The 26,625-nt window shown below is 40.4% G+C and overlaps 2 protein-coding genes across 2 annotated transcripts; both read left to right on the forward strand.

Annotated features, from left to right (window-relative positions):
* Window positions 1-359: 359 nt before the first annotated feature.
* uba3 (ubiquitin-like modifier activating enzyme 3) lies at window positions 360-8,869 on the forward strand (the record flags this gene model as incomplete). Its single annotated transcript, XM_083907627.1, is given in 19 exon segments — window positions 360-379; window positions 515-530; window positions 532-554; window positions 1,732-1,852; window positions 1,955-2,035; window positions 2,118-2,200; window positions 2,374-2,454; window positions 2,753-2,796; window positions 3,161-3,225; window positions 3,357-3,512; window positions 4,507-4,609; window positions 4,698-4,811; window positions 5,691-5,744; window positions 5,898-5,934; window positions 6,013-6,094; window positions 7,012-7,112; window positions 7,219-7,282; window positions 8,305-8,359; window positions 8,469-8,869. Coding segments are annotated over 19 exon segments (1,389 nt in total). The 3' UTR covers window positions 8,558-8,869.
* Window positions 8,870-9,730: 861 nt separating this feature from the next.
* tmf1 (TATA element modulatory factor 1) lies at window positions 9,731-25,131 on the forward strand. The gene is made up of 17 exons (XM_083908208.1): window positions 9,731-10,239; window positions 11,904-13,330; window positions 14,877-14,980; window positions 15,238-15,364; window positions 15,463-15,568; window positions 16,030-16,172; window positions 16,727-16,893; window positions 18,221-18,377; window positions 19,134-19,226; window positions 19,340-19,496; window positions 20,417-20,609; window positions 20,881-20,950; window positions 21,101-21,193; window positions 21,867-21,992; window positions 23,523-23,681; window positions 23,846-23,971; window positions 24,936-25,131. Exons 1-17 carry the CDS (start codon window positions 10,104-10,106, stop codon window positions 25,074-25,076), a joined length of 3,525 nt encoding a protein of 1,174 aa, XP_083764334.1. The 5' UTR covers window positions 9,731-10,103; the 3' UTR covers window positions 25,077-25,131.
* Window positions 25,132-26,625: the final 1,494 nt, after the last annotated feature.

The raw sequence follows: 26,625 nt of genomic DNA on the forward strand, positions 1-26,625 counted from the left end.
AATACAATGCACATTGTGTCTGCCCAGTTCACCACATAAACAAAGGATAAACGCTGCCACCTGTTGGTTGTTTAGTGTAATCGCAGACTGTCGACGGCGCTACTTTCATGACTATCGGAAAATATTCTTACTTTCGAAACTACATAGCTACAGCTTTCACCGCGTTTAATTTTTCTTATCCTCTATACAACACGTGACTGTACGAAACTTTTTGACTTTATCGGTCCAGAGTTAAAACAGGGTCCGGAAACAAAACCCCCGAACGATATTAATTTCACTATTTGTGACTTGACTGCCGGAGAGTTGTTTGGATTTACGACCGCCAACTGCGACACCTGAACGCAGCTAAGTTTCCAAATATGGCGGACGCGGATGAGCCGTAAGTAGCTGCCAAACAATCAACAATCGGAGAAAAACTGTCATTAACTGACCGGAAAAACGATGCTTTTACACCCCCGCTAACCCGCGAAAGCGCCGCACGAATGAATGAACGCCTTTTATTCTCTGTTTCTAGGGAGAAGAAAAGAAGCAAGAGTAGTGGAGCTGCCTGAAAAGTTAGTGATGAAACGGTTAGACGCTTTTCAGGTGGAGGCTTGAGGTGACGGCACTGGAGGTAGCCGTTAGCTCGCTAGCTAGCTAGCTCAGGGAAAAGCCTCACGCTCTTCTGGTTTTAAACAAAATAAAGACAAAGTGAGTTGTAGCGAGGTGATTTAGCAGCTACTTATCACATATACTTATAATTGTGTGGTGTCATTCGCTATTATTCAAGGTTACGGGGGTTTTTAACTCATTGTTGACATGTTAGCTCATTAGCCTCGTAGCAGCTGAGAGAGTACTGGAAATGTACTGTATGTGTGAAATGTGATGTTAATGAGGGAATACATATTCAATTATATTTCATATATGATTTTAAAGCTACACCAACTACTATATACGGGAAATTAGCTTAAAATCCCGATGATATTTCACAGAATTTCAAAGTAAAAGTGTTTGTTATGATATGATGGAACGAAGGACAACTGTAATAAAAACACGTATCAAACTCGTATATATCATTTTTATTAAATGTAATAAAGTTTGATATATATATATATATATATAACCTAATGTATAATTATTATTATGAATACGATATTACTCTCTGCTTATGACAATAGCTAATAATCATATGAAGCATGATTAAACCTATATTTACATACATCCAGACTATTATTCTTCATAATAATCATATATAATAGTAAATTGCCTGTATTTATATAGCTTTTTTCTAGTCTTGAAGACCACTCAAAGTACTTTATACAAGCACTTTTTGCCATAAACTCATTTATACATTGAATTTACAGACACAGGCCACTTTATTAGGTACAGAAAAACCTCATATTAGTGTATTGTTGGTGGAAAAATACATAATTACACATATGTTTAAAACATCATATTGGTTGAAATACTAGTTATATCATATACAGTATCTTTTAATGCTATAATTTCATATAGCCTGGGGGATACATATGCTATGACAATATCTTATCATCATAGGTGACATAATTTATGTGGTTTATAGCAACATTGGTCATATGTTAAATTTGCGTATGTGCAGATGCTAACCAACATCTGCTGTGAGCCATGAATGCCACCCTCACCTCATTTCTTTATGCATGATGTCTGTATGCTGTGTGTATTATTATTATTATTATCCATTAAACACTAAAACATTCTCCTTGTTGTCTTCAGTATGATGGTGGATGGAGGAAACCGTCCCGTCTGTGAATGGAGTGGTCGATGGAATCATATCAAGAAGTTTCTGGAGCGATCTGGGCCTTTCACACATCCGGACTTTGAACCAAGCAAAGAGGTTACAATTGTGAACACATATATATTATTTAATCTATACGTTATTGTTTTGTAATACTCTAAATATTCAGCGTGATGTGATGTCTGTCATCTCTGACCACAGTCGCTGCAGTTTATGTTAGAAAGCTGCAGAATCCTGCTGATCGGTGCTGGTGGTCTGGGATGTGAGCTGCTTAAAGACCTGGTACGATGACACCCTGTATATGAATAGGATTGTCTCACAAGTTAAATATTTTGCTTACTTTTTATTTCTTCTCGTGGCTCAGGCTTTGTCCGGCTTTCACAACATCCACGTTGTTGACATGGACACCATCGATGTTTCTAACCTGAATCGACAATTCCTCTTCAGGTCAGTATCATGAGAACACATTCAGTTGAATGTTTATAACCCAGGTAACCAGGTCTAAGAAGTACAACTTCTAATTTCGCCCGATGTTCTAAATAATATCTAATTTCTAATAAATGTGACTGCCTTAAGTAAATACTTATTCTTAATTGTCATTATTTTCTTTTTTTGACTAGGCCAGACGATGTGGGTCGACCTAAAGCGGACGTCGCTGCAGATTTCATCAACAGGCGAATACCTGGATGCCGCGTCGTCCCGTATCCTTTTGGCAGTGATGGACAGAGTGTCAGAGGTTTTAGAAAATGTCGGAAGATTGTTGATTTTAGAGAATTAAAAAAGAGTAGGGCTGCAAATCATTAAAAACAGAATAATTTTGGTTAGTTTACAAATAATATTGAGATATTAATTCATAAAATCTAAACAAAAACAACATGGTAGACGTAACGTAGCAGGGGAAAGACTCTGAAAATGTAATTGTGATGCTTCTATAATCTTTATTTGATGCACTTCTTTGCGCAAGATCTGTACAAATCTGTCCTTAAACGCTCCGCGCAGACATTTTAAGAAAATCCAAGACTTGGATGAAACATTTTACAGACGTGAGTATGTGGCTTCTCGTTTCCTCCTCGTAAGAAACGGTTCTTTGTGGTCGTAACAGCAGCACACGTGATAAGATAAGATCCTTTATTGTCGTGGTAGAAAACATACAGTTAGATTCAGGTGCACAACACGCAGTAATTCTCATGATATGATAAACGACTTGAACAGACTCTCGTGTATTTAACAGGAGCCCAAATTCACTCCGCTCTGCACTGCTCACATTACCAAAATAATTAGATTCCTTTTTTTTTTTAACATTACGAAATGTTGTCCCCGCAAGAATCAGTTACACCCCTGCTGGCTGGATTGCATCATGACCGCAGATTAAAGACTGCATGTTTTCATCATTCCATTTTCATCTAGAATTCCACATAATCGTCTGTGGCCTGGACTCTGTAGTTTCCAGGAGGTGGCTGAACGGTATGCTGGTAGGTTCTTCACATTCACTGCACTTTTAGTCCTCATTCTCCTCTTGACTAATGCTGCTAGATGTTTCCCTCAAGTTTGTGTTCACTTATCAGTTTAATTTGATTTACGGTGTTGTTTTTCTGCGTCGTAGCTGTCGTTGCTGGTGTACGAGGACGGAGTCTTGGATCGGAGCTCCGTCGTTCCTCTCATCGATGGTGGCACCGAGGGATTTAAAGGCAACGCCAGAGTCATTTTACCCGGCATGACGGCGTGCATCGACTGCACTATTGAGCTTTATCCTCCTCAGGTGACGTGAATATTTCATATCATAGTGTTTAAAGTGAAAACAAACACCTAAACCACTTTTCAGGTGTCTACTTTCTCTCTCCCTCACTCTGCTCTCAGTCCAGTTCTTGGCATTTTTCAAAATCAGACATCACATGGGTTTCGTTACCCTTTAAACCTGCTATGTCATGTCTTGCTAGCTTGACGTTTGTCATTCAATTAATGTCTATTTGGACGCGACAGTGCATATTATTAATGAACATACAATACATTGAGGTAAATATGCCAGATTTAGCAAAATGCTCATTTCCATCCGCTGTTCCAGACATAAAAGAAACAGACATAAAAACATAGAAACACAAAAACGGTGCAGTAGAAATGACAAGGAACAGTTTTTAAAGGCAATGTCTATCAAAAAGTTGTTTCTTTTTAGTTTCCTAAAAACTTAACTTAAAACTTTAAAGCACCCCAGTGTTTCAGCTCCCTGAATCCATTCAACCGAGCTTTATTGTGAACTATTTCCGGGGCAAATTGACGTGTAGCTTTGCACTGAAGCGTCCTGGCATTTAGTCGATTGAAATTGAATATTTGTGGTATTTATATGTGCATTTTTCAGATGTTTCACTCTGTAAAACAGAGCAGCGGGCTTGCGGCAAAAACATGCCCTTGAAATATCTAAAATTGCAATTCACATGGTGGGGAGAGAAGTGTGATAGCACACACACACATCTCCTGACCCTGTAATCCTACAAAAATGTTATATTATTACAGATATTTGTTATTTACCTTTGCTCAATGACACATTTCCTAGGTTTAGAACTCATATGGATCCTCTATTACATCCTCAATGCAGTTGGCTTTCATTTTTTGTACTAAAAAAGGTCTTAAAACTGATTTGGAGTTCCCTGATACAGGAAGTATTTCCCCATGTAATAAAATTGCTGTGGACATGGTACAAAATGCCCCTGAAACATATTTCACAGAAAGAGTTCACGGTCGTTTTTCCGTCTCTGTAGGTCAACTTCCCCATGTGCACAATCGCCTCCATGCCTCGTTTACCCGAACACTGCATTGAGTACGTGCGGATGCTGCTGTGGCCGAAGGAGTCTCCCTTTGGAGGTGTGAACTCTTGCGTACTCTCTGTCGTCAATGACTTGACTTGTATCCTGAATCCTGAATCTTGAATATTGTGTGTGTGTGTGTTTAGAGGGCGTGGCTCTGGATGGAGACGACCCCGGTCACATCCAGTGGGTTTACCAGCGCTCTGTGGAGAGGGCGGCAGAGTTTAACATAACAGGAGTCACGTATAGACTCACACAGGGTGAGTCTGTCATTTACCACAACAACAACAACAACATTACTTTATTACAGTGTCACTGGGAAAGGTATATTTAACTCGGGCTGCAATAATTATTCAATTATCAATAGAGAAATTAACTGTCAGGTATTATCTTGATAATTGAGCTCTAATGAGTTTTGCAGCTTCTTAAATGTGTGGTTTTCTTGCTCCATGTTACACAGATATTATTAAACTGCTGATTTATTTTGGTTTGGAAAACAGTTGTTAACATTTTTTTTGACATTTTGCTGACCAAACAAGGACTCAATTAATCAATTAAAGGTCTTTAGTCTTTCACCAAAAACATTTGCATACGTTTTACTTAAGATTCATTAAAAAACGTGCTTACAATTAAGTTGAGATCAATCTTTCAATCCTGTCTCTTATAGAAATGTCTATTTTACCTCAGAAAACACTCAGAAACTTATATATTACTATATTATGCCCGTTTTGGAAGATCCGATATCGATTCATAACACATTTACTTTTCAATATGACATTTCCTGGATCCCCAGCACAAATCTCGCGGGGCTAGTGCAGTTTGATTTGATCTTTAATTTGCCGTTTGTGGCGTAGAACCAGAAATACTTCCACATGCCGCTTTTTCTGATGCTTTAGCGTATTGATTCTTCTCTCAGGAGGACACTTTTGTTCGTCTGTGTCGTCCATTGTCACCTCAAAACACCTGTTACGACACTGCGTAGTTGCACCGTGTCGTTATATTATATCATAAAGTGCATTTATGTTCACATCAGCAGTGAAACCCAGCCCTTCTCACACAAGAACACTGTCTTCATCCGTCTTTAAAACAGTGTTTACTTTCATACAAGTAACTACGGCGTGTTTTCTGTGACGTCGCAGGTGTCGTTAAGAGGATAATCCCCGCCGTAGCGTCCACAAATGCCGTAATTGCTGGTAAGATATGATAAGATTATGTGAACTACAGAGCTGCATGAAGAGATTTTATGTTCCAATATATCAAACTTAATGATCTACTATACACACAGCAGACATCTGTTTCTCAGGTGTAACTTTCTCTACCTTTCGTTTCTGTTTTATTTGATATAGCTGCTTGCGCAACCGAGGTTTTCAAGTTAGCGTCAAGGTGAGTTTATGGGTTTTATCTTCACAACAATATGAATAATTCTTCCAACAGTTTGACCTTTTCTTGTTTTTTCTGCAGTGCCTACATACCTCTCAACAACTACATGGTGTTCAACGACGTCGACGGCCTGTACACGTACACTTTTGAGGCAGAACGAAAGGTTCGTCCTTTTACTGTGCGAGTAACGGCAAATGCATTTAAGTAAATTACAGCTTAGGAGTTAAGAAGTCTGAAAATATCCCCTTCAAAACATGTACAATTATAAAAAACCCTCAACAAGGTTTAATCAGGGGTTTACTGTCCACTCGTGAGGAACTGCACCTGCTGTTTTGATGTTTTGTCCTTAAAAATGCGTCTCACCTAGATGTGAAAACGCACATAAAATCTCTGCCGCTTCATTTTAAATTCCCAAATGAAGTAGAGACGAAGAGCAGACGCCTGCTGTGGCGAGGCTGCAGTACCACTGATCGGGAAAGGGGGGAGACAGAGAGCAGGACTGTAGCTAAACCGGCTCTTTGTCTGTGTGCGATTATATGTCGTTTTAACTGCGACCAAATGTCACTTGAGACGTTAATGTTCTGTACAAAACGCTCCTAAACCACTAAAGCGTGTGTTCTTGTATTTGTTGCCTCTTCAGGACCAGTAGTCCTCATGGAGACCAAAGCCTGGTCCTGATGACGCAAGAACCTCATTTGTGAGGAACTGGTTCTTAGGTTTAGAGCTAGCATCTGTATTCTGGTTGTGGTTAAGGTTTGGGATAACACTTTTTTGAAGCTTTCCAAATAAATGGAAGGCTTTGTGGGTGTGTGTACAATATACATGTTTTTATATTTTTGTGGGGACAAAAAACCCATACAAACCTGTCTTTGTGGGGACATTTTCGCCTTTTGCGGACATTTTGTCTGGTCTTTTTCAGGTCAGGATTAAGACGTTAAGAGTTAGAATTAGGGTTGTGGTTAGGGTAAGGGTTCCAGGGATGTGTCACAGAAGAGATATTTTTCATATCACTTTAAACTCTTTAATCCGTGTTTGCCACAGTGATTAAACGAGCTCTGTCGATGTTCTCTCTCGCTGCAGGAAAACTGCTCGGCCTGCAGCCAAATACCTCTGGACTTGCACTTTGCTCCGTCCTCTAAACTCCACGAGGTTCTTCACTTCCTCACTGAGAGTTCTTCTCTGTACGTTTGACTTCCTCGTTCTCATTATTCACAGCAGCATCTAACTCTTAACTAACTAATGAACCAACACACTGTGTCTTTGTTTACACTCTTTATTTTTTCCCAGACAAATGAAATCACCTTCATTAACAGCAAACGTGGAAGGAAAGAACAAGACGTTATATTTACAGGTAAATCCTTTTGTTATTGTATGTTAGTGTAAACCCTCATTTTTTCCTTACACGGTATTTCTACGGTTCCTTGAAATCCTTGAAAGTCCATTGAACATTTTTGATAATTGCCCTAAATAGACACGGGTCATTGAAAGTGCTTGAATTGTGATATCTAGGTAAATGTCTCCCTTGTTTTGTCACGACGCCACCTACTGTTTCACGCCCTACGTTGCTTGATGTACGTAAACTCGGCCTACACAGGACGAACGTAAAAACGTCATAATGTCCACTGTCTCTCTCGTCGCCAATGATGTGAGATTCTGGTGCAGAACAATGAGCAAGTAAAGCTAAGCAAGAGAGCTCAAATGACGACGTGAGGCCTTGGAAATTAGAATTCCAAGAACTCGAGGAAATTTGAGGAAATCTGTCCTGGATAGCCCTTGCATTTGATGTCAACCAAGGTTTTTGGTAACCATGGTTACAGTCACATATTACCCTTACCGCCCTTACCTTCCTTTGATCTATATGCGTGTTACCGTGGCAACCATGGCCAAAAGTATGTTAGCAGAAATAGCAACGCAGCCGGCTTCTGCCTTTGTCTCTACTGTATTCTTTTTCCATCTTCCTTTTTGTGCCAATTAAGTCCACGGTGATAAAAGAGCAAAGCCAGTTATTGCGCCACCTACTGGCAACAAGAAGGATGCTTTCAGTGACAGGGGTGTGGACTACATTTGCTTTAAAGGTGCATTATGTAATAAATCTTTGGATTAAAAAAAATATTTTGTAGACTGCAAATCATGTTTATGTTTTGAAATCATGTTTTGGCGTCATGTGGCGCCACCTACCGCCGTCTACCAATCATTGCAGTTGGTAGAGTCTCAGCTGCCGAGCAAACCACGGGTTGAATTTGAATGTAGTAACCGTTTTTGGCCACATTCTTACATATGGCACCTTTAAATTAACTAATTATTAGCAGCCTCTCTCTCTCAGCCCAACCCTGACATGCTAGTTATGTTTTTGTTTTATTTATTTTTTTGCAGTCTGTCGCTTCAATTGAACAGAGGACACGACCAAATCTCTCCAAGACTCTAAAGGGTGAGGGTTTTTCCTTTAATCAATTTATACAAAAACTGGCCAGAACTGGCGAATGACGAGGCCGTGAATATTCTGACTCATTTATTCTGCGACCGCGTTTTTTTTCCAGAGCTGGGGCTGAGCGACGGGCAGGAGCTGGCCGTGGCCGACGTCACCACACCGCAGACCATGTTGTTCAGACTCTGCTTTACCTCGTAGGACAAACTGAAGCACTACCTACACACGACGACGACCCGTCGATGTCATTTTTTTGTTTTTGTTTCGTCTCTTGGCCCCGACGATGACTGGACTCCGAATATTAATGCAATCGTCTGGAACCGTTTACAAAAATGTCTATTTTTTATTGTTTTAATGTACACATGAACTAAAGTTGCACTGAAAAGCCAAATTATACTTCACCATGTCGTCACGTTCCCACCTGCAGTTGTCATAGACGACCTGCTTCGACGTGTTATTTGCACTACAGCTCTTCAGTGTTCAAAATGAACAACAACTAAATAACACAACACATTTCTGTACTCGTCCATGTTTTTTGTTGTTCATATTTGTTTTCATATTTATTTATTTCAACACATTTTTAGGTGCAGTAAAGACTCAATAAGCAATTGACTGATATATGACATTAAATGTATGTTTGTTTTTTAAAAAACTGTTTCTGTTTTCTTTATGTGACACAGGATTGTGTAAATAAAGAATGATGCACACATACATATTGCAGAATATCAGGTTAAGTACAGTCATTTAAACTTAAAATGTATAATTTTTCAAGTTGAAGACTATTAATAAATCCAGTTTAGTCATAATTGCAGCTAAATATATATATATACATATAGTATTTTAATCAAAATAATCAATCTAGAGTTAGCTTTAGCTATTCAATGCTAAAATGGCTGTACCGAGTTTTAATTTAATATTTTTTTAAAAAGAGAATTAGAGCTACATGTGAAAACATTTTGGAAACAAAAAAAATATTTGAAAACCCCACTGAATTCTGACATAAAAGGCAAAATTCTGACTTTTAAAATCAGAATTTTGAAATTAGGCTATGACCCTCATCCTCTTCCGTAGATGTACAATATCATAAGTAAATAAAAGATAATCAATAATAAATGAAAATATGTTTTAAAAAAAATCATTAAAATATAATCATACACTGGCGTATGTTTACAGATTTAAATACGTTTATTTACGTCATCTAATAGATTAAAAGTGTGTTAAGAGTTAATTTCACAGGAGAATCTCAGACCGGATCGTGACGTCATGTTGCTACGTGGAAAAGGAAGTAGCGAGCAGGCTAATGCTAACGCTAGCTGGACTACAAGTTGAGAGCGACCAAAACAAACCGATGACGGCCGAGAAAATGCGGCGGAAAAAGCCTGGATTAACCGCGGGAACTCGTCTGTTTTGATGGTGGAGGTATCGCTGTTAAATGCGGAATTAGAAACAAGAGTGTTTCTACTCGATAAACCCGCAGACATTCGGATATTCTTGAGTGGTCTTCTGTCGCGCTGCTTTGCTAACGAGCTAGGCAGTAGCTTTCCTGTCAAAACAGGTTTCCTGGACGGGCCAACATTCGGAATAGTTAAATAAAGAAGCCGCACCGGGTTTAATGTTTACCGGTGTAACGTGCAGGGAACAAACAAAGTGACAGTTGTTGTGTGGTGACGCCACATATCCCGGCAGTATCCGTGTCACAGTTCCTGGTTGTATCTCGGTGGCTGTTAGCTGGCTTCACAGGTGAAAAATGAGCTGGTTTAACGCCTCTCACCTGTCCAGCTTCGCCAAACAAGCTTTAACGTCAGCGCAGAAGTCGATAGACCGTGTTCTGGACATCAAGGAGGAGGACCAGTGGGGGAACACCACTGTGATGCCCTACGACGGTAAGTAACCTTCTATAACGAGGCTTGTTGTTGCTGCAGTCAGGACTAAAGTGTGAGGAAACCAAGAGTAGTATGTTCTGATGAGACCAAAACCACAGTCAAGACTAAGACCAGGGTGATTTAAAACCAAGACAAATGGTCCAGATGCCAGAGATCACCAGGACGGGGACTGTGCTGACACCAAAACAAGGACAAGAGTAGAATGTTGTGGTATTGAGACCAAGATGAGACACAAATCAAGTGTATTTAGATGATCAAGATGACTCAAATCAGAGTGTATAAAGACAAGGACAAGACCAAGACTTGAGTAAACTCATCAGTGTACTGACACATGACCAAGATCAATGTTTACAGAGACCAAGATGAGACCAAATCCAAAGTGTGTTTAGATCAAGATGAGACAAAGAGTGTATTTAAACGATTGCACCGATATCAAACTAAGCCATGAGTGTACTGAGACCAAGACTAAACCAAGACCCCAGTGTACACGCTTAGAAATAAGGGTTCCTAAAGGATCCTTCTACAAGGGCGGAGGTTCTACCCGGAGCCATTTGCTTCTGTTTCAAGGGATCTTGGTAACACTAATTTTGATCCAGAGAACCCTTTAAAACCCAGTTGCTGAATAAAGGATTTTAAAAGGGTTCTTGGTAGAACCTTTCAAAAGGGTTCCAGGTGGAACCTTTATAAAAAAAGGTTCTCCTATGAGGACAAGCCGAAGAACCTTATATGGTTCTACTTATCACTTTTATTTCTAAGAGTGTACCAAGATTGAGATCAAGCCTAGAGTGTTCTCATACCAAAACAAGACCAGGACTAGAATGTTCCGAGACCAAGACCTGCCTTTATCGTCTTGTTGTTGTTTTTTTTAAAAGTCACTTGTTTTGAAAAGTGCTTTGTCAATTAGATTTGATTGATTGTCTCGCACTAGCATTTAACAACGTAGCACATTTGACCTTTAACCGCGTCGACAGACGGACTCAACACGAACAATAACAAAGTCACGCCTCCTTTGTTTTTACCCAGAAAAAGAAGCCTCGTTGATATACAGTACAGTTTTGTCTAAACTGAAATGGCTTCTTATTGTTTGCGTGACACTAACATCTTGTCCACAAGGAAACAGAAATGTACAATCCTTTTTTGAATAGACACAAGTATTCTGTAAACACAGCACTGTTTGAAGAAATGAAATCCCCCTAAAACAACTCTAAATGCTGCAGTACATATGCCAGGCCTCTACGTGGCACCGTCACGCTGCTGGAGGTATACGCTAATAATGTGTATACCGCTACCTCTGTTGACCGAAAATACTATATGATAAAAGACTTGCGCAGATTCACCTAAACTTGTTTTTGTGTGTAACTGTACTTATTTTGAAGGGACGGCAGGAAGAGGTAGAAGCTGATTCCTGGACAAAATGTTCTAACTACATACGTTACGCGTCGCACAAAAAATACAAGTTTTGTGCGACAACCAGTTGTGGTCTTGACTGGTGTTGATTTAAAATCTTGAGTAAAAATGGGTCATCAGACCTTCGAAATGTGGTCCTGAGACCAAGAGTGGTCTCGATTACAACACTTTTAAACGGGCTATTGTTGCCGTATGCAAAATTTGGACCACTTCTACAACCACTGAAGAGATTAAAAAGCAATGTTTGTTCTTCTTAGATGTGACGTTGCCTGGGAAGCTGTCATTAAGCGGAGGATGGGGAATGACGCAGTGGGAAGCTGAGCCCCCTGAAGAACAGGACCCCACTACCCCGCTGTCCTCTGAGGCCATCACGACTCCCGTCACGCGCATGGTTGTGGATGAATCGGAAGACTTTTTCGGTGCCTTCCTGCCGCCTGTAGATATACAAGGCGTGACCCAACCCCAGGTGGTGTCTGTCCCGCCCACTAAGTCCCAACGGCGGCTTCAGGAAGAGGAGGAGGAGGAGGAGGAGGAGGAGGAGGAGGAGGACAGCGACAATGAAGATGCTGTGATCCAGGAAGACGTGGACGCTCAACTGTCGGCGCCTGCTAATAACGAGAGTCAAACTGTGGTTGAAAGGCCACCGGTGGAGTCTGAGTCCTTACCAGCAGCACCTTATTCAGACACTATCCTCCTGCAGCCGGTTTCTCCGGTTGCTCCCGCCGGCGATCTTCCGTGCAACCCTGGCAGTAGTGCAAAAACAGTTCCTTCAGAGTTAACAACGGAACAGTCGTCAGAACTCCGGGACGAGCAGGAGGACACCACCGACTCCTCGGATCCTTCGCCCGTCACCCCTGAGCCGAACGTCTCTCCGCCCTCTGGTTCTCCGCCCCCCGCGTCGCAGAAGGAAGCGCTCGCAGAGCAGAAAGACTCCAAGGTGGAGGATCATCGCCAGAGCGATACCCCGTCTCCTCCGGTCAGCGCCTTCTCCTCGGGGACCTCCACCACCAGCGACATCGAAGTGCTCGACCACGAGAGCGTGCTGAGCGAGAGCTCGGCCAGCTCCAGGCAGGAAACCAGCGAGGTCAAGGCCGGCCTTCACTTAATGCAGGGCTCCTTCCAGCTCCTCTCCGCCTCCACCTGTGGGGATTTCCCGCGCATGGAGGACTACCCCAAACTCACGGAGAGCTGCGGCTCCTCGTCGGACGCGTTCGAACGCATCGACTCGTTCAGCGTGCAGTCGCTGGACAGCCGCAGCGTCAGCGAGGTGAACTCGGACGACGAGAACCCCGGTAGCCGGACGCTGGCGTCTGTCACCGCCGGTTCGACTCCTCCCGCGGTGTCGTCGGCCGCGTGTCAGACGCAGCAAGATGGAGTGGCGGCGGCGGAGGAGGAGGAGGAGGAGGCAGGAGGAGAAGAGGAGGAAGAAGAAGAAGAAGAGGAGGAGGAGGGATTGGCCGAAGCGATGAGGCAGCAGTCGCTGGACGAGATGGAGGAGAGCGGCCGGAGCGCAACGCCCGTGAACACGGAGGAGCCTGAAGAGTTGACGGAGGAGGAACCTGTGGCCGAGGCTAACGTCGCCACGCTTTCAGACCCGTTCTTTGGTGCTGAGAATCGGATCGCTCCGCCAATCACAGAAGAGATGAAGAGCGTCTCGACGGTCCAGATACTGGAGCTTCAGAAGGTAACCATTCGGATTAAAGAAGTTCTCTTTCCAGTTTATTGTGCTTTTTGAAGAGCGATGTGAAGGTACTTTGAATTTGCTTGAGGTTCCTGAAGACGTAGCACTTTATAATAAGTACACGCTATTGGCATTAGTTAAAGGTGCATTATGTAATAAATCTAAAGCAACTGGCTATAAAATCCTACTAATATGTCACAGAGACTCAGGAATAATGTTCATATAACAAACCGAACTCACCAACAACAACAGTACAGACAAAATATTTGCATTAAAACAATGTTTATGTTTTGAAATCATGTTTTAGCATGTGGCACCACCTAGCGCCATCTACCAATCATTGAGTCTCAGCTGTCGAGCAACCACGGGTTGCCAGTTGCGTCTGAGCTACAGTGGTGGAGAAAACGAAACCTAAAAGACACATCGATATTTTGAATTTGAGTGTAGTAACTGTTTTTGGCCACATTCTTACAGATGGCACCTTTAAGTATCAATAAATAATGAATTCTTAATGTATAAAGCATGAATACTCATTAGTATGTAGTTTTATAAATGCAGTTATAAATGCTTTACTCATTTAATTGCTGCTTGGCTGCTTGACTACTACATTTGGACACTGTTCCTCATCTGATGGGATAAAACACTTATAACTGTGTTTATAAACTACTTACTCATGAGTATTCATACGTTACAAAGGACAAATTCAATATTTATTCATGCTAATAGTGTGTACTTATTATAAAGTGTTACCGTCTGACCTCTTATGAAACATAAAAACAGAAGAAAACCTACCGATGTGACAATAACGCGATTCATTTTGCTATCTTAGTAAAGTGTCGCCGGATTGCCGAGCCACATTCCAAATGTAACTGGAATTTCTAGACGCAGCTAATTTACATTCAGTCCTCCGCGTTTGACTTTTGAAGAATAACAAGAATATTACAGCACTTATCCCCACACACACGCATGCAGACTAGTATTATGATCATCACAATTAACAAATAGGAAATGAAATGGGAAAACTTACTTCTTCAGACCAAGATTTCAGAGTTCTAAGTTGTGTCTATTGTACTGGGAATATTTACTTAGATAATAAAATCTCCTGCATATACACACAACGACACTTGCCACATCACTGGTAAACAAAAATTATATAATTGGAATTAAGATCTTTACATTTTTTAGCTTCTTAAATGTTAAGCTATTATGGTTTCTTTGCTCCCTGTGACAAAAAAACAATAAAATCTGAGTAATGTCGGTTGGTTTGTGGACAAAGCAAGACTTGTGAGGCTTAGGAAACATAGATTAATGTATTATGACATTTTTGTGGGACCAAAAACTACTCAATTAATAGAGAAAATAATCAATAGATTTAGTAATTATGAAAAATAATCGTCCTAGATCTCATAAAGTAGTTGAATGAGTATATAAACTGCTCTAATACGACTCATCCTCTCTTGAAAATGAATTATCTCACATGTTTGAACCAAACTTTTTTGGAATTTTTGTTAAAATTCACAACAATAACAATGTTGTCGGCGTGTTGCAGGTCATCGATGAGCTGTCAGGTCGTCTGGAGAAGAGAGAGTGTCAGCTGCTGGCGGTCAGCAAAGACAAGGCCAAGCTGGATGAGGACTGCGACAACCTCAAGGAGTCAGTATATTATTATATTATTATTATACGATACATGCCGCTGCTTCACAAAGCCATTGAGCTTGTTTTTAACATTGATATCCAGGCGTAGGCTTTGCCAACACAATAGAAATGGAGATTTTGACGTTTTCAAAACCTAGTATCTGCTTTTCTCTCTGTAACTTGCTAAGTAACGTACCTGCACAGATTTGTCTCGGCCTCGAGGCCGTATATAGATTTTTTAACAACTTCCGCTAACGACTTTGCTCACGCCGCAGTGAAGTGCTCAGCCTCAAGGAGGAAACGTCCACCGTGCAGTCGCTGAAGGACGAGTTCACCCAGCGCATCGCCGACACCGAGAGGAAAGCTCAGCTGGCCTGCAAGGAGAGGGACATCGCCAAGAAGGTACCCTGACATCGAACAAGTGCATAAATAGTCATCTGTAAACTTCATTCTCAAGGTCAAAAAACAGTTATAAATATATATTTTTTTCATATATATAGGAGATAAAGGGCTTGCGGGAAGACCTTTCTACGAGGCTGAACTCCAGTGACACGATGGAGCTCATCAGGGAGAAGGAGGAGCAGATCAGAGGTCTGCTGGAAGAAGGTACGGAGCAACAATAACACTGCTTCTTTTGAGAAATGATTCACAAGGCGCTCAAGAGATCCCCACATGCACATCATCCCGGTAATTACACATCATGCGGTGGTTAAAAATACGACAAAAACCTGGTGAAATCATGCAAAGTTTTGTCGTCACAACTTGGAAACGCGGAGCGACCTCACGTAGCCTCAGTGTTTCAGGATTCCAGGATACAAACACTGCTACTTTTAAAGTTAATATTACAGTAAATCAGTTGTACATATAGTGATATTTCATTTTTAAACATTGTTACACTGTTAAAATAGGAGATGCGTTTCCAACTTCTCAATTGGAACGTGGTGAACTTGAGTGTTAACCTTCATAAATTACTAAAATAACCCTCAGTTGTGGTTATTTGTCTATTTTATCCAAATTTTTAACGTTTCCTGAGTGCATCTTGATATTTCTTCCCCCCTCCCTCGTAGGCGAGAAGTTGTCCAAGCAGCAGCTGCAGCACAGCAACATCATCAAGAAGCTGCGCGTGAAGGAGAAGGACAGCGACGCGAGGATCGTCAAGCAGCAGAGGAAGATCAAGGACCAGGAGGAGGAGCTCGGGCATCTCCAGCAGGTCAGAGTTCAACGCAGCGACAGACAAAGGATATACACTGTGTCAGGTTCACAGTGAATCATTCGGGGGGGAAATACCCGGGTCTAACCCTTGGGTATCAAGAAGAAAGCATTCTGATACTGATTTGTTACGTTGCTCGACTTGCTTATCAGGTTTTTTCTTGTGGAACATACTCGGAAAGGATTTTATAAACAAATAACTGTTATGGGAGCTTTGCTAAATTAATTAAAAGTATATATTAATCTTCTTTGGGGACAAAAAAACCATCCCATGACTCAACCCAGTCTATGGGAAATTAAATAAATCATGTAAACTGATGCCCAAATACTCACCAAGTCATGATAGACTTGGTTTTCTGAAGGATTACGGTAGACCTGCGCTCTAATTGTGTCAGAATTATGTCAACATTTACATCTTGCAACGTATCAGGCCTTCAATGCACCCTTTCTTGTTCTAGATACCATGACACAACCTGTTTATTCTATTTATTTATAGCGCAGTAAAGCTGAAAAATGTTGTTTGTCTGTCCGTGAACTCGTTTTTTATGCGTTCAGATCCTCGAGGGGAAGGAGGAGGTGGAGAAGCAGCACCGGGAAAACATCAAGAAGCTGAACGCGGTGGTGGAGCGTCAGGAGAAGGAGCTGAGCAGGCTGCAGTCGGACGCCGAGGAGCTGCAGGAGAAAAACCGGAGTGTGCAGGCCGCGCTGGACAGCTCTTACAAGTAAACACCAGCCGCGCCCTGCCGAGTTAACACAGATTACTCATGACTGTAAATATATCCACAGAGTTCAGGGAGCAAACAACACCAGGACACCAGTCTATGAGGCAGTCTACGTTATTATAGTTCAAATGGAGAAATAATTTTTTACATTTATCTTTATTTTAAGGTGTGAAAATGTCGCTATTTTAGAGTTCTCCCACATAAATTGTCTTAAAGTGAGAGTTTTTTGAAATCTCAGCCAGTGTAAACATTGCTCCCAGCAGGAAAAACTGATTATTAGCCACTAAACAAAATGCTTGCCTACGGCGGTTAACGCACAACACGTTTCCATGACGACTGACTGGCGTGACGTCATGTTTACGTGCCGCGGCACTGTTTACCAGTTAGCTCCGTTAGCTCCTGTAGCTGCATTAGCTCCTTTAGCGCCGTTAGCATGCCTACAGTGGAACTGAACCAGGCACCCTTTACCAGTTAGCTCCGTGAGCTTTGCTAGCTCCTTTAGCTTATTAGCGGCACCTACAGTGGAACTAGAGCGGTCTGTTTATTAAAGGAAAAGAGCAGCGCTACAAATAACCAGCGTACCTGTGTACTGCGTATGTGCGTCTCCGTTTTTTAAAGTTTAGCGTTACTTTAGAGACTCATTTTAACAATCGGGAGTCAAGTAAACATGACGTCGCGAGGCGTATTTTTCTGGTCTCTAAAGTAACACAGTTTTTCGAGACGCAGCACCGGAGTCCAGGCACCGTTTACCAGTTAGCTCCGTGAGCTTTGCTAGCTCCTTTAGCGCTATAAGCGTTACTTTAGAGACTCATTTTAACAATCGTGAGTCACGTAAACATGACGTCACATGTATTTTTCAGGTTAGTCATCATGGAAACACGTCATGCCGTTAACGTGCCCAGCACTAATCTTAAGCTCATCTTTAGACACCTTTTTCCAACCGGAAACTGAAGTCTGTCACCTGCTCACTCTCCCATACCAAAGTCCATAAAGAAAAGTAGTGCTTTTAGCTCACGGGGGGACACAGGAGCTGCCTCATTCAGTCAGTTTGTGCTGCTATCATGAAACTGAACTCAGGTTTTCAAACACAGAAGAAGAAAAAATAACACATTTGAGCTCACTAATGGAGGCAGCTGTGGACAAACACTGTGTAAAATCACTGATTTTTTTGGTCTAAAAACAAGATGAAGTCAGATTTTGTGGAAGACTTAAACAACTGTTTGCACAAAGACATAGAGACATAGCCAAAAAAACGATAAATAACTGTTTCTCTGTTCTTCGTATGCGCCCACTCACTACGCTCGTCGTCTTCACCCTCTGTTGTCAGAGAGCTGGCAGAACTCCACAAGGCAAACGTCAGCCGCGCCAGCGAAGCCGAGGAAGCGGCTCATAGCAGGGAGACGCGAGCCAAGGAGCAACTGAGCGTGACCCTGGAGAAAGCTCAGGAGGAGGCCAGGATTCAGCAGGAGGCCCTGGGCAACCAGGTAACACACACACACACCCACACACACACACACACACACACACAAACAAAAACACACCGTTCAACTGTTTACTTGTTGACAAAGTAGGTTTTTGGATTGTCTTTGTTATTTATTTCCAGTAAAATCACACCAGCCGACATAAATAGTGGATTTTGTATCAGCAAGTTCATGTTTAATGTATTCTGCCCTCTAATGTTGGCCAATTAAACGTTAAAAAGCCGGATTAGAGGTTGACTGATGTGAGTTTTTCTATGACCAAGGACCAATTTTAAGAAATCAGAGCATCAGATGGTCGACAATCATTATTTTTATGGTCATGTTTGGCTGTTTTTTTCCAACTGATACAGGAAAAACATCATCATTCAGTTAATTTTATTGTTAGACTCAAATTCCAAATGACTAAAAAGACAGAAAAATACATTAAACGTGTGTGTCATCATAACTACTGCAGCACCTGTTCAATGTTTGAATATTTGCGTATTTTGAGCCTGACGAGCAAACCTTTCAGCACATATGTGATGAACAGACAGATTAGAGGATTATCCATGTGTGTGTGTGTGATATTTACCGATATCTCTTTCATTTCTTATCCAAACAACATAGAAGTCAGGAAGTTTGAAGCTTATTGTCTGTCAACGCAATTAGAAATAGATAAATAAAGGGGCAACCTGTGGGTTTATTGTGCTGAATTTTCTCCACCTGATATCCTGACTCTTGAATGTTGAACCCTCTCTCTGTGACGCCTCCGTGACACAGGTGGCCGACCTGAGGCTGGCTCTGCAGCGAGCCGAGCAGCAGCAGGCGAGGAAAGAAGATTATTTGAGGGAGGAGATCAGCGAGCTTCAGCAGGTAACGAGAACAGAAACACGTTGCCTCATAGATCACAGATGAGTGTCCCAGGACAGGGTTTTTTTTTTTTTGACGAATGGACGTTTTTGTCTTTTGTCTTCATGGTGCCACAGAGGCTTCAGGAGGCAGAGGCGAGGAACCAGGAGCTCAGTCACAGCGTGACCTCGGCCACGCGGCCTCTGCTGCGGCAGATCGAGAACCTGCAGGCGTCGCTGGGCGGACAAACGGCATCCTGGGAAAAACTGGAGAAGAACATCTCCGACAGGCTCGGTAATTACGGTTATGGCCGATTAAGCCAATTTTAAAAATAGTTTATGGTCGTTTAATGTAGATTAATAGTCATTTAATCGTCCCTAAACTTTTATATGTAAAAGAATCACCACAATACAGTTATATACATACATGTATGTGTGTATATATATATACATATATATATGTATATGTATATACGTACGTACATGTGTGTGTGTGTATATGTATGTATGTATATAGATGTATGTGTGTGTATATCTGTAAATATGGATGTTTGTATGTATATGTGTATATATATATATATATACGTATGTGTATATATATATATGTGTGTATATATATATATGTGTGTATATATATATGTGTATATATATACATATGTGTATATATATATACACGTATGTATGTTTATATATATATACCTGTGTATATATATGTATGTATGTGTATATATGTGTGTATATATATATGTATGTATGTGTATATATGTGTGTATATATACGTATGTATATGTATATATGTGTATATATACACACGTATGTATATGTATATATGTGTATATATACACACGTATGTATATGTATATATACACACGTATGTATATGTATATATGTGTATATATACACACGTATGTATATGTATATATGTGTATATATATACGTATGTATTGTATATGTGTATATATATAAACGTATGTATATGTATATATGTGTATATATATACATGTATGCATATGTATATATGTGTATATATATACACGTATGCATATGTATATATGTGTATATATATATACATATATATATATATACATATATATGTATATATATATGTATATATATATATATGTGTATATATATATATATATATATATATATATATACATATATATATGTATAAATATATATTCTCCTACTAATCGTCTTGACTTTTTAACACAGCCGATGCTCAGTCACAGCTGGCCGTCGCCGTGGAGAAGGAGCGCTCGGCGACGGACGAACTGCTGTCCTTCAGTTCCCAGCATGCCTCTCTGGAGTCCCAGAATTCCTTGCTCCGCCACGAGAAAGCCCGAGTCCTGGCGCAGCTGGACGTCGAGAGGAACAAGAGGGAGAAGCTGGAGGATGAAAGCAGCAGGTGATTAAATTATCAACAAAGAGTTTACACATCGTTTATTGACGATGACGCTCACGTTTACTGCTCCATTCTGTGCTACACAGAGGCCATGATACTTGAATGCAGTATGCAGTTATTTTGAAAAATCACAGTACCCTACGCATAACTCACTGCGACTGCTGCTTATTTGACCATTAAAAACAAGAGTAATTGGCTTGTTTGAGGTAGTGGTGTAAGAAAATATGAATTTTAAATGTTAATACTTGGCTTTTTGCTTGTTTTCGTAATGTAGGGAACACGTCGAGTTGGAGAACCTGCGAGGAGAACACGGCCGATTGTTGGAGGAGGCCAAGAAGGAAAAGGTACGACGAGAATGCTCTCTCGACTTTTTTTCTCTTGTCATACTCGATTAAAAACGGCTTTTTTTCACACATATAATTTGCTGTTTCTTCTTCTTCTTCTTCTTCTTCTTCTTCTTCTTCTTCTTCTTCTTCTTCTTCTTCTTCTTTCAGCTGCTGTTGGCCAATCAACTAGAAATGGAGAAGATGAAGGTGGAGCAGGAGAAGAAGAAATGCTACTTCGCACAAGAGGCGCTCAAGGAAAAGGTAAAGGAATTATTTCATTTTTTTTTTTTTTTTTTAGAATTTATCAACAGTATTCTGTATATTGTTGTTTAAAAGTCCAGTGTGTAACATTTAGGGTTTGAAATTCAAGTTAAGTATGTTTGTCTAAGTGTAAATATGCTTTAAAATAAGAAAAAACACTCGTTTTTGTAGCCTTTATGTGGCTTTAAGACGAGGGTTTCACTCAATCCTGGTCCTGGGGACCCACTGTTCTTCATGTTTTAGATGTTTTAGATGTTTTCTGCTCATCAGCAAACACTGAAGACGACCCATTTGTATTATTTTGAGCTCGGAACGGGGTTTTAAGGGTCGAGTTTGAATTAGATCTGAAAAGATTCATCCATTTCCTTCTTAAAACAAGATTTTAGCTTCTTAAATGTGAACATTTTCTTTGTTTCTTTGCACCACATAAACAAATAAATCATTGAAATTGAAATGGATTTTTCCATCATTTGCATACAAAGCCACAGCCACATGGTCTTTGTGTGAACGGCTGCCTTTGAAATAGAGCCTGAACACCAAAGACCTCCACAGTTCCGTACTGGCCTTGAGAGAGGGAAGAATGACCTTTTGTAAACGAAGAAGAAGAAGAAGAAAATGTTTGTTTTTTCTTGTCTTGTCTTTAACTGACAGTTGTGCAATGATTCTTTCTCAGGAGCGCAAGGTTCTCATGACTCACTCCGTAGGAGAACCTCCAGCATCGTCCACGCCCTCGCTGTCGCGCTCCAGCTCCATGAGTGGCACGGATAACGGCGGCCTCCACACCTCTCTTCTATTCCAGGTAAGGGGACCTGCGTAAAGAAACTAGTGCGGCTAACGCTAACGCACGTTAACGGACGGCGCGTTTCCATGACGACTGACCTGAAAAAGATTGCGCGTGACGCCATGTTTACGTCCCGCGGCACCGGAGTCCAGGCACCGTTTTACCAGTTAGCTCCGTTAGCTGCATGAGCTTCTTTAACGCCGTTAGGTCCTTTAGCGCCATTAGCTGCATTAGCTCCTTTAGCGTTGTTAGTTGCGTTAGCTCCTTTAACACCATTAGCTCCTTTAGCGCCATTAGCTGCGTTAGCTCCTTTAGCGTTGTTAGTTGCGTTAGCTCCTTTAACGCCGTTAGCTCCTTTAGCACCATTAGCTGCGTTAGCTCCTTTAGCATCGTTAGTTGCATTAGCTCCTTTAACGTCGTTAGCTCCTTTAACGCCATTAGCTGCGTTAGCTCCTTTAGCGTTGTTAGTTGCATTAGCTCCTCTAACGCCGTTAGCTCCTTTAGCGCCATTAGCTTTGTTAGCTCCTTTAGCTGCGTTAGCTCCTTTAGCTAGTCTACAGTCGATCTGGAGTGGTATGTTGATTAAACGAAAATAGCAGTGCTACAAATAACCAGCGTACCCGTGTACTGCGTATGTGTGCCTCTGTTTTTAAAGTTTAGCGTTACTTTAGAGCAGGGGTCACCAACGTGGTGCCCGCGGGCACCTGGTAGCCCGCAGGCAGCCAATACGGTGCCCGCGGGCTCACTTCACTTCACCTCACTTGCATGTATCCGTATGATCGCTCAGTAAAATATCTTTGATATTGTTTATACAAACTGATAATCGTTAGGAGTAAGCACTGGAATGAATGTGTATGCAGTTGAATGCATAATATTAATCATTTAAATGGTAAACAAACAAAAAAATATTATATGGTAGCCCTCCATATTATTTTTTACCCTTAAGGTAGCTCTCTGTCTCAAAAAGGTTGGTGACCCCTGCTTTAGAGACTCCTTTTAGCAATCGGGAGTCACGAAAACATGGCGTCACGCGGGTCGTTTTTCCGGTCAGTTGTCATGGAAACGTTAACGTTGATGCGGTTAACGTTGACCCAGCACTACGTACGATACATAAGTACAGTAAGTGTCATAAACTTTAAGACTTTTAGCGCGTCAACGTTAACGCATGGCGCGTTTCCATGACGACTGACCAGAAAAAGACGCGACTGACGCCATGTTTACGTGACTCCAGATTGTTATAATGAGTCTCTAAAGTCACGTGATTTTTTACATCCCACGGCAGCAGAGTCCAGGCACCGTTTACCAGTTAGCTGCGTTAGCTCCTTTAGTGCCGTTAGCGCGCCTACAGTCGAACTGGGGCGTACCTGTGTACTGCGTATGTGTGCCTCTGTTTTTAAAGTTTAGCGTTACTTTAGAGACTCATTTTAACAATCAGGAGTCACTGACGTCATGCACATCTTTTTCCACTAAAAAACATATTTACTTACATTTCTTGAGCTTGTTTTGGTTTCATACTTCATACTCTTCTTCTTCTTCTTCTTGCCACAGGACGACTACTCGGAGCACTCGCTCAGCACCATGACCATGTCCATGTCCATGAGCGGGACCAACCTGTACGAGGCCGCCAGGCTCTCGGGAGGATCCACCATCATGGAAAACCTCCAGTCACAGCTCAAACTCCGAGAAGGAGAAATCGCTCAGCTGCAGGTGAAACACATGCATTTAAATGTGAAATTGTGTGGGTTTTTTTTTTTTTTTCCCCAACAACAAAATTAACATTTTGATAGAAAAAACAAAACCCAGAGTCATCTCCCGTGGCTTCTTTTCATTTTTTTTTTGTTTTGTTCTTTTTTGTCCCTCTGCTGCTGCAGCTTGAAATCTCAAACCTGGAGAGGAGTCGCTCGGTGATGTCGGAGGAGCTGGTTCGTCTCACGAGTCAGAACGACGAGATGGAGGAGCAGGTGATGGAGATCCCCAAGCTGAAAGTTCAGCTCAAGGTGAGAAACGGACCAATCAGATATGGATGAATCGATGTCACGATCTCGGTCATTGAAAGAAATTTGCGGCCCCCAAATCAATGTTTTCTTTTTAATGGCTATATTCAACTTGCATCATAAATACATTTATATTGTGAACTTTTTATTGTTCCATATCAAAACAGACACTTTTATTGTGAAATGATGTGAAATAACATGATAAATATTAATATTTCAATGTCAAAGTTGTCTTAAAAAGTCTTAAATCCAATAATTTGAATTTAAGGCCTTGAAATGTCTTAAATTCTCCTAAAATCTCATAAAAGGTCTTAAATACAATTTTGAAAGGTCTTAAAAAAATCGTGACTTTTATTTAAAACGTGCATAAACTTCAGTCTCGCATTGAAATGTTTCTGTTTTTGAGGATGCGATAACACAACTACAATGCGGAACTAAAGTAAGGCCACCTGTGCCGCCGGTACTCAATTTTATCGAGCACCACTAGCTAGCGTGCTGTGCGCACCGCCGCGGTGTGTTACAGCTTAGCACAGCAGCGGAGAAAACTTAACGAAAGCCCACAGCTAAGCTGAATTTCAGCGATTAGTGGCTCCAATTCTGCTTCATGTCTTTTGTACTTTTTAGCCAGTATGGATTTGAAATGGGTCATAAATTGTATTCATTATGGTCTTAAAAAGTCTAAAATTTGACTTGTTGAAACCTGCAGAGACCCTGCCGCCCCTCAACTGACCAAACTAGACAGTCAGTGGCCTCCAGTGTCCAGCCCTATGTTTGGAAACCTCTGTGTTATCAAGGTTGCCGATGCCTGTCCTAGACTAAACTAGATGAGCATAAAAGTAGCAGACCAATCTTTGCTAAAAGAGAGGGGAAAAAAAGATCAGAAAATGGAATCGAGGATTTGGGGAATCGTGACACTAACCCTAATCAGAAATGATCACACTTTCACCCTCTCGTATTTTCTTCACAGGAGCTGGAGCAGAGGCACAACACCATCCTGCAGATGTACGGAGAGAAGGCCGAGGAGGCCGAGGAACTCCGCCTGGACCTGGAAGACGTGAAGAACATGTACAAGACCCAGATCGACGAGCTGCTGAAGAACCAGAAATAAACTCCTTCTCGAACCGCCTCGAGTCGAAAGAGACGGACGCGGGCTTCATTTTTTTTCATCGTTATGTAATTATTTTATTTTGTTTTAATTCTTTATAACATATTTAAGTTGGGGGGGGGGGGGGTGTGCGGGGATGAAGGAATGTTCCAGTTTGTGATTGTGAAATGTTACTGCAAAAATCGACCCTCTTTGAACCCATAGTGTCGTTTATAGACAGTTTATAACTGTAGGAGATGGTAAAGTTCTATTTGCACTACACAGTAAAATCGGTCTCGTTTTATTTCCTGACGCATAATCACAATGGGTTTTTAGATAAAGGTTTGGAAACGTGTACAAAGAAAGAAATGTATGTATTCTTAAATCCTATTAAAAAAAGAGACAAAACATCACTATCACAAAACGCGGTTTAGACCCGAGACTAGTGTGTGATTTAAAACTGTATTTTAAATTATCTATAAATATGTAAATGAATAAACTTTTATTTGGGTGGTGAAGACGGCTGATGCTCTTGATTTAAAATATGTGAAATTCTAATTTCTTTTTTTTACGAAGTTGGAAGTTTATAAAATGAATTACTGGAAAAAAAAAAACATTCAGTGACACTAAATGTATACAATAATATAAACAAACACTTTTTATGTAGTAGAATTGAATTTCTAGCTTAAAAAAAATAAAGGAACAGTTTGATTTTTGTGTGGGCAGGAAGTTGGACAAGTGTACCTAATAAAGTGGCTAGCTAGCTCTCGAGATTTTTTATTGTTTTTTTCTCACCAGTCAAGCACATTTGTAGTTAACCATATATGGACATGAATAATAAAACAACAAATAATTTTTAAGAGAATTTGTATATATATATATATATATATATATATATATATATACGTATATATGTTTAAAAAAACAACAACATTACATTAAATTAAATCACAAATTCAGAAAATAAAGATTGGAGTGCAATTATTTAAAAAATCAAGATATTAGGGATGCACTATATTGGGATTTTTGCCGATATGCCGATATAGTACCTTTCATTTTGCCCAACTGCAGCGGCCATTTAGTCTCTTTTATTGTGAAATAAAGTATTTTGAAAAAATATTTTTCATACTCGCATAGTCACAGCAGATGTGTATATAAAATATGACACTTGACATAATAATAAATTAATAAAAAAAAAAAAAAGTATTAAATAAATAAATGAATGAATAAATAAATAAAAGAAAAAAAATGTATAAAACATTTTTTATTAATTAATAAATGGGCCAATAAAACAATTAATCCATAAATAAATACAAAAATATGTATTAATAGTAAATAATGTATTTATCAATGTGATTTTTTTTAAATGGTGATTTTAATTTTGCCCACGTTTGATTAAAAAAAAATTTCACAACTAGTTAACCATATTTGGACATAAATTTGAAACAAATATATATGTTAAAACAAAAAAAACAATATAAAATTAAATACATTTAAATTCAGATTTTAAATTAAATTCAGAAACTAAAGATTGGAGTGCAATTATTTACTAAATCTAAATATTAGTGATGCT

This window comes from Microchirus variegatus (assembly GCF_963457635.1).
Source record: "Microchirus variegatus genome assembly, chromosome: 21".
Lineage (NCBI taxonomy): Eukaryota > Metazoa > Chordata > Actinopteri > Pleuronectiformes > Soleidae > Microchirus > Microchirus variegatus.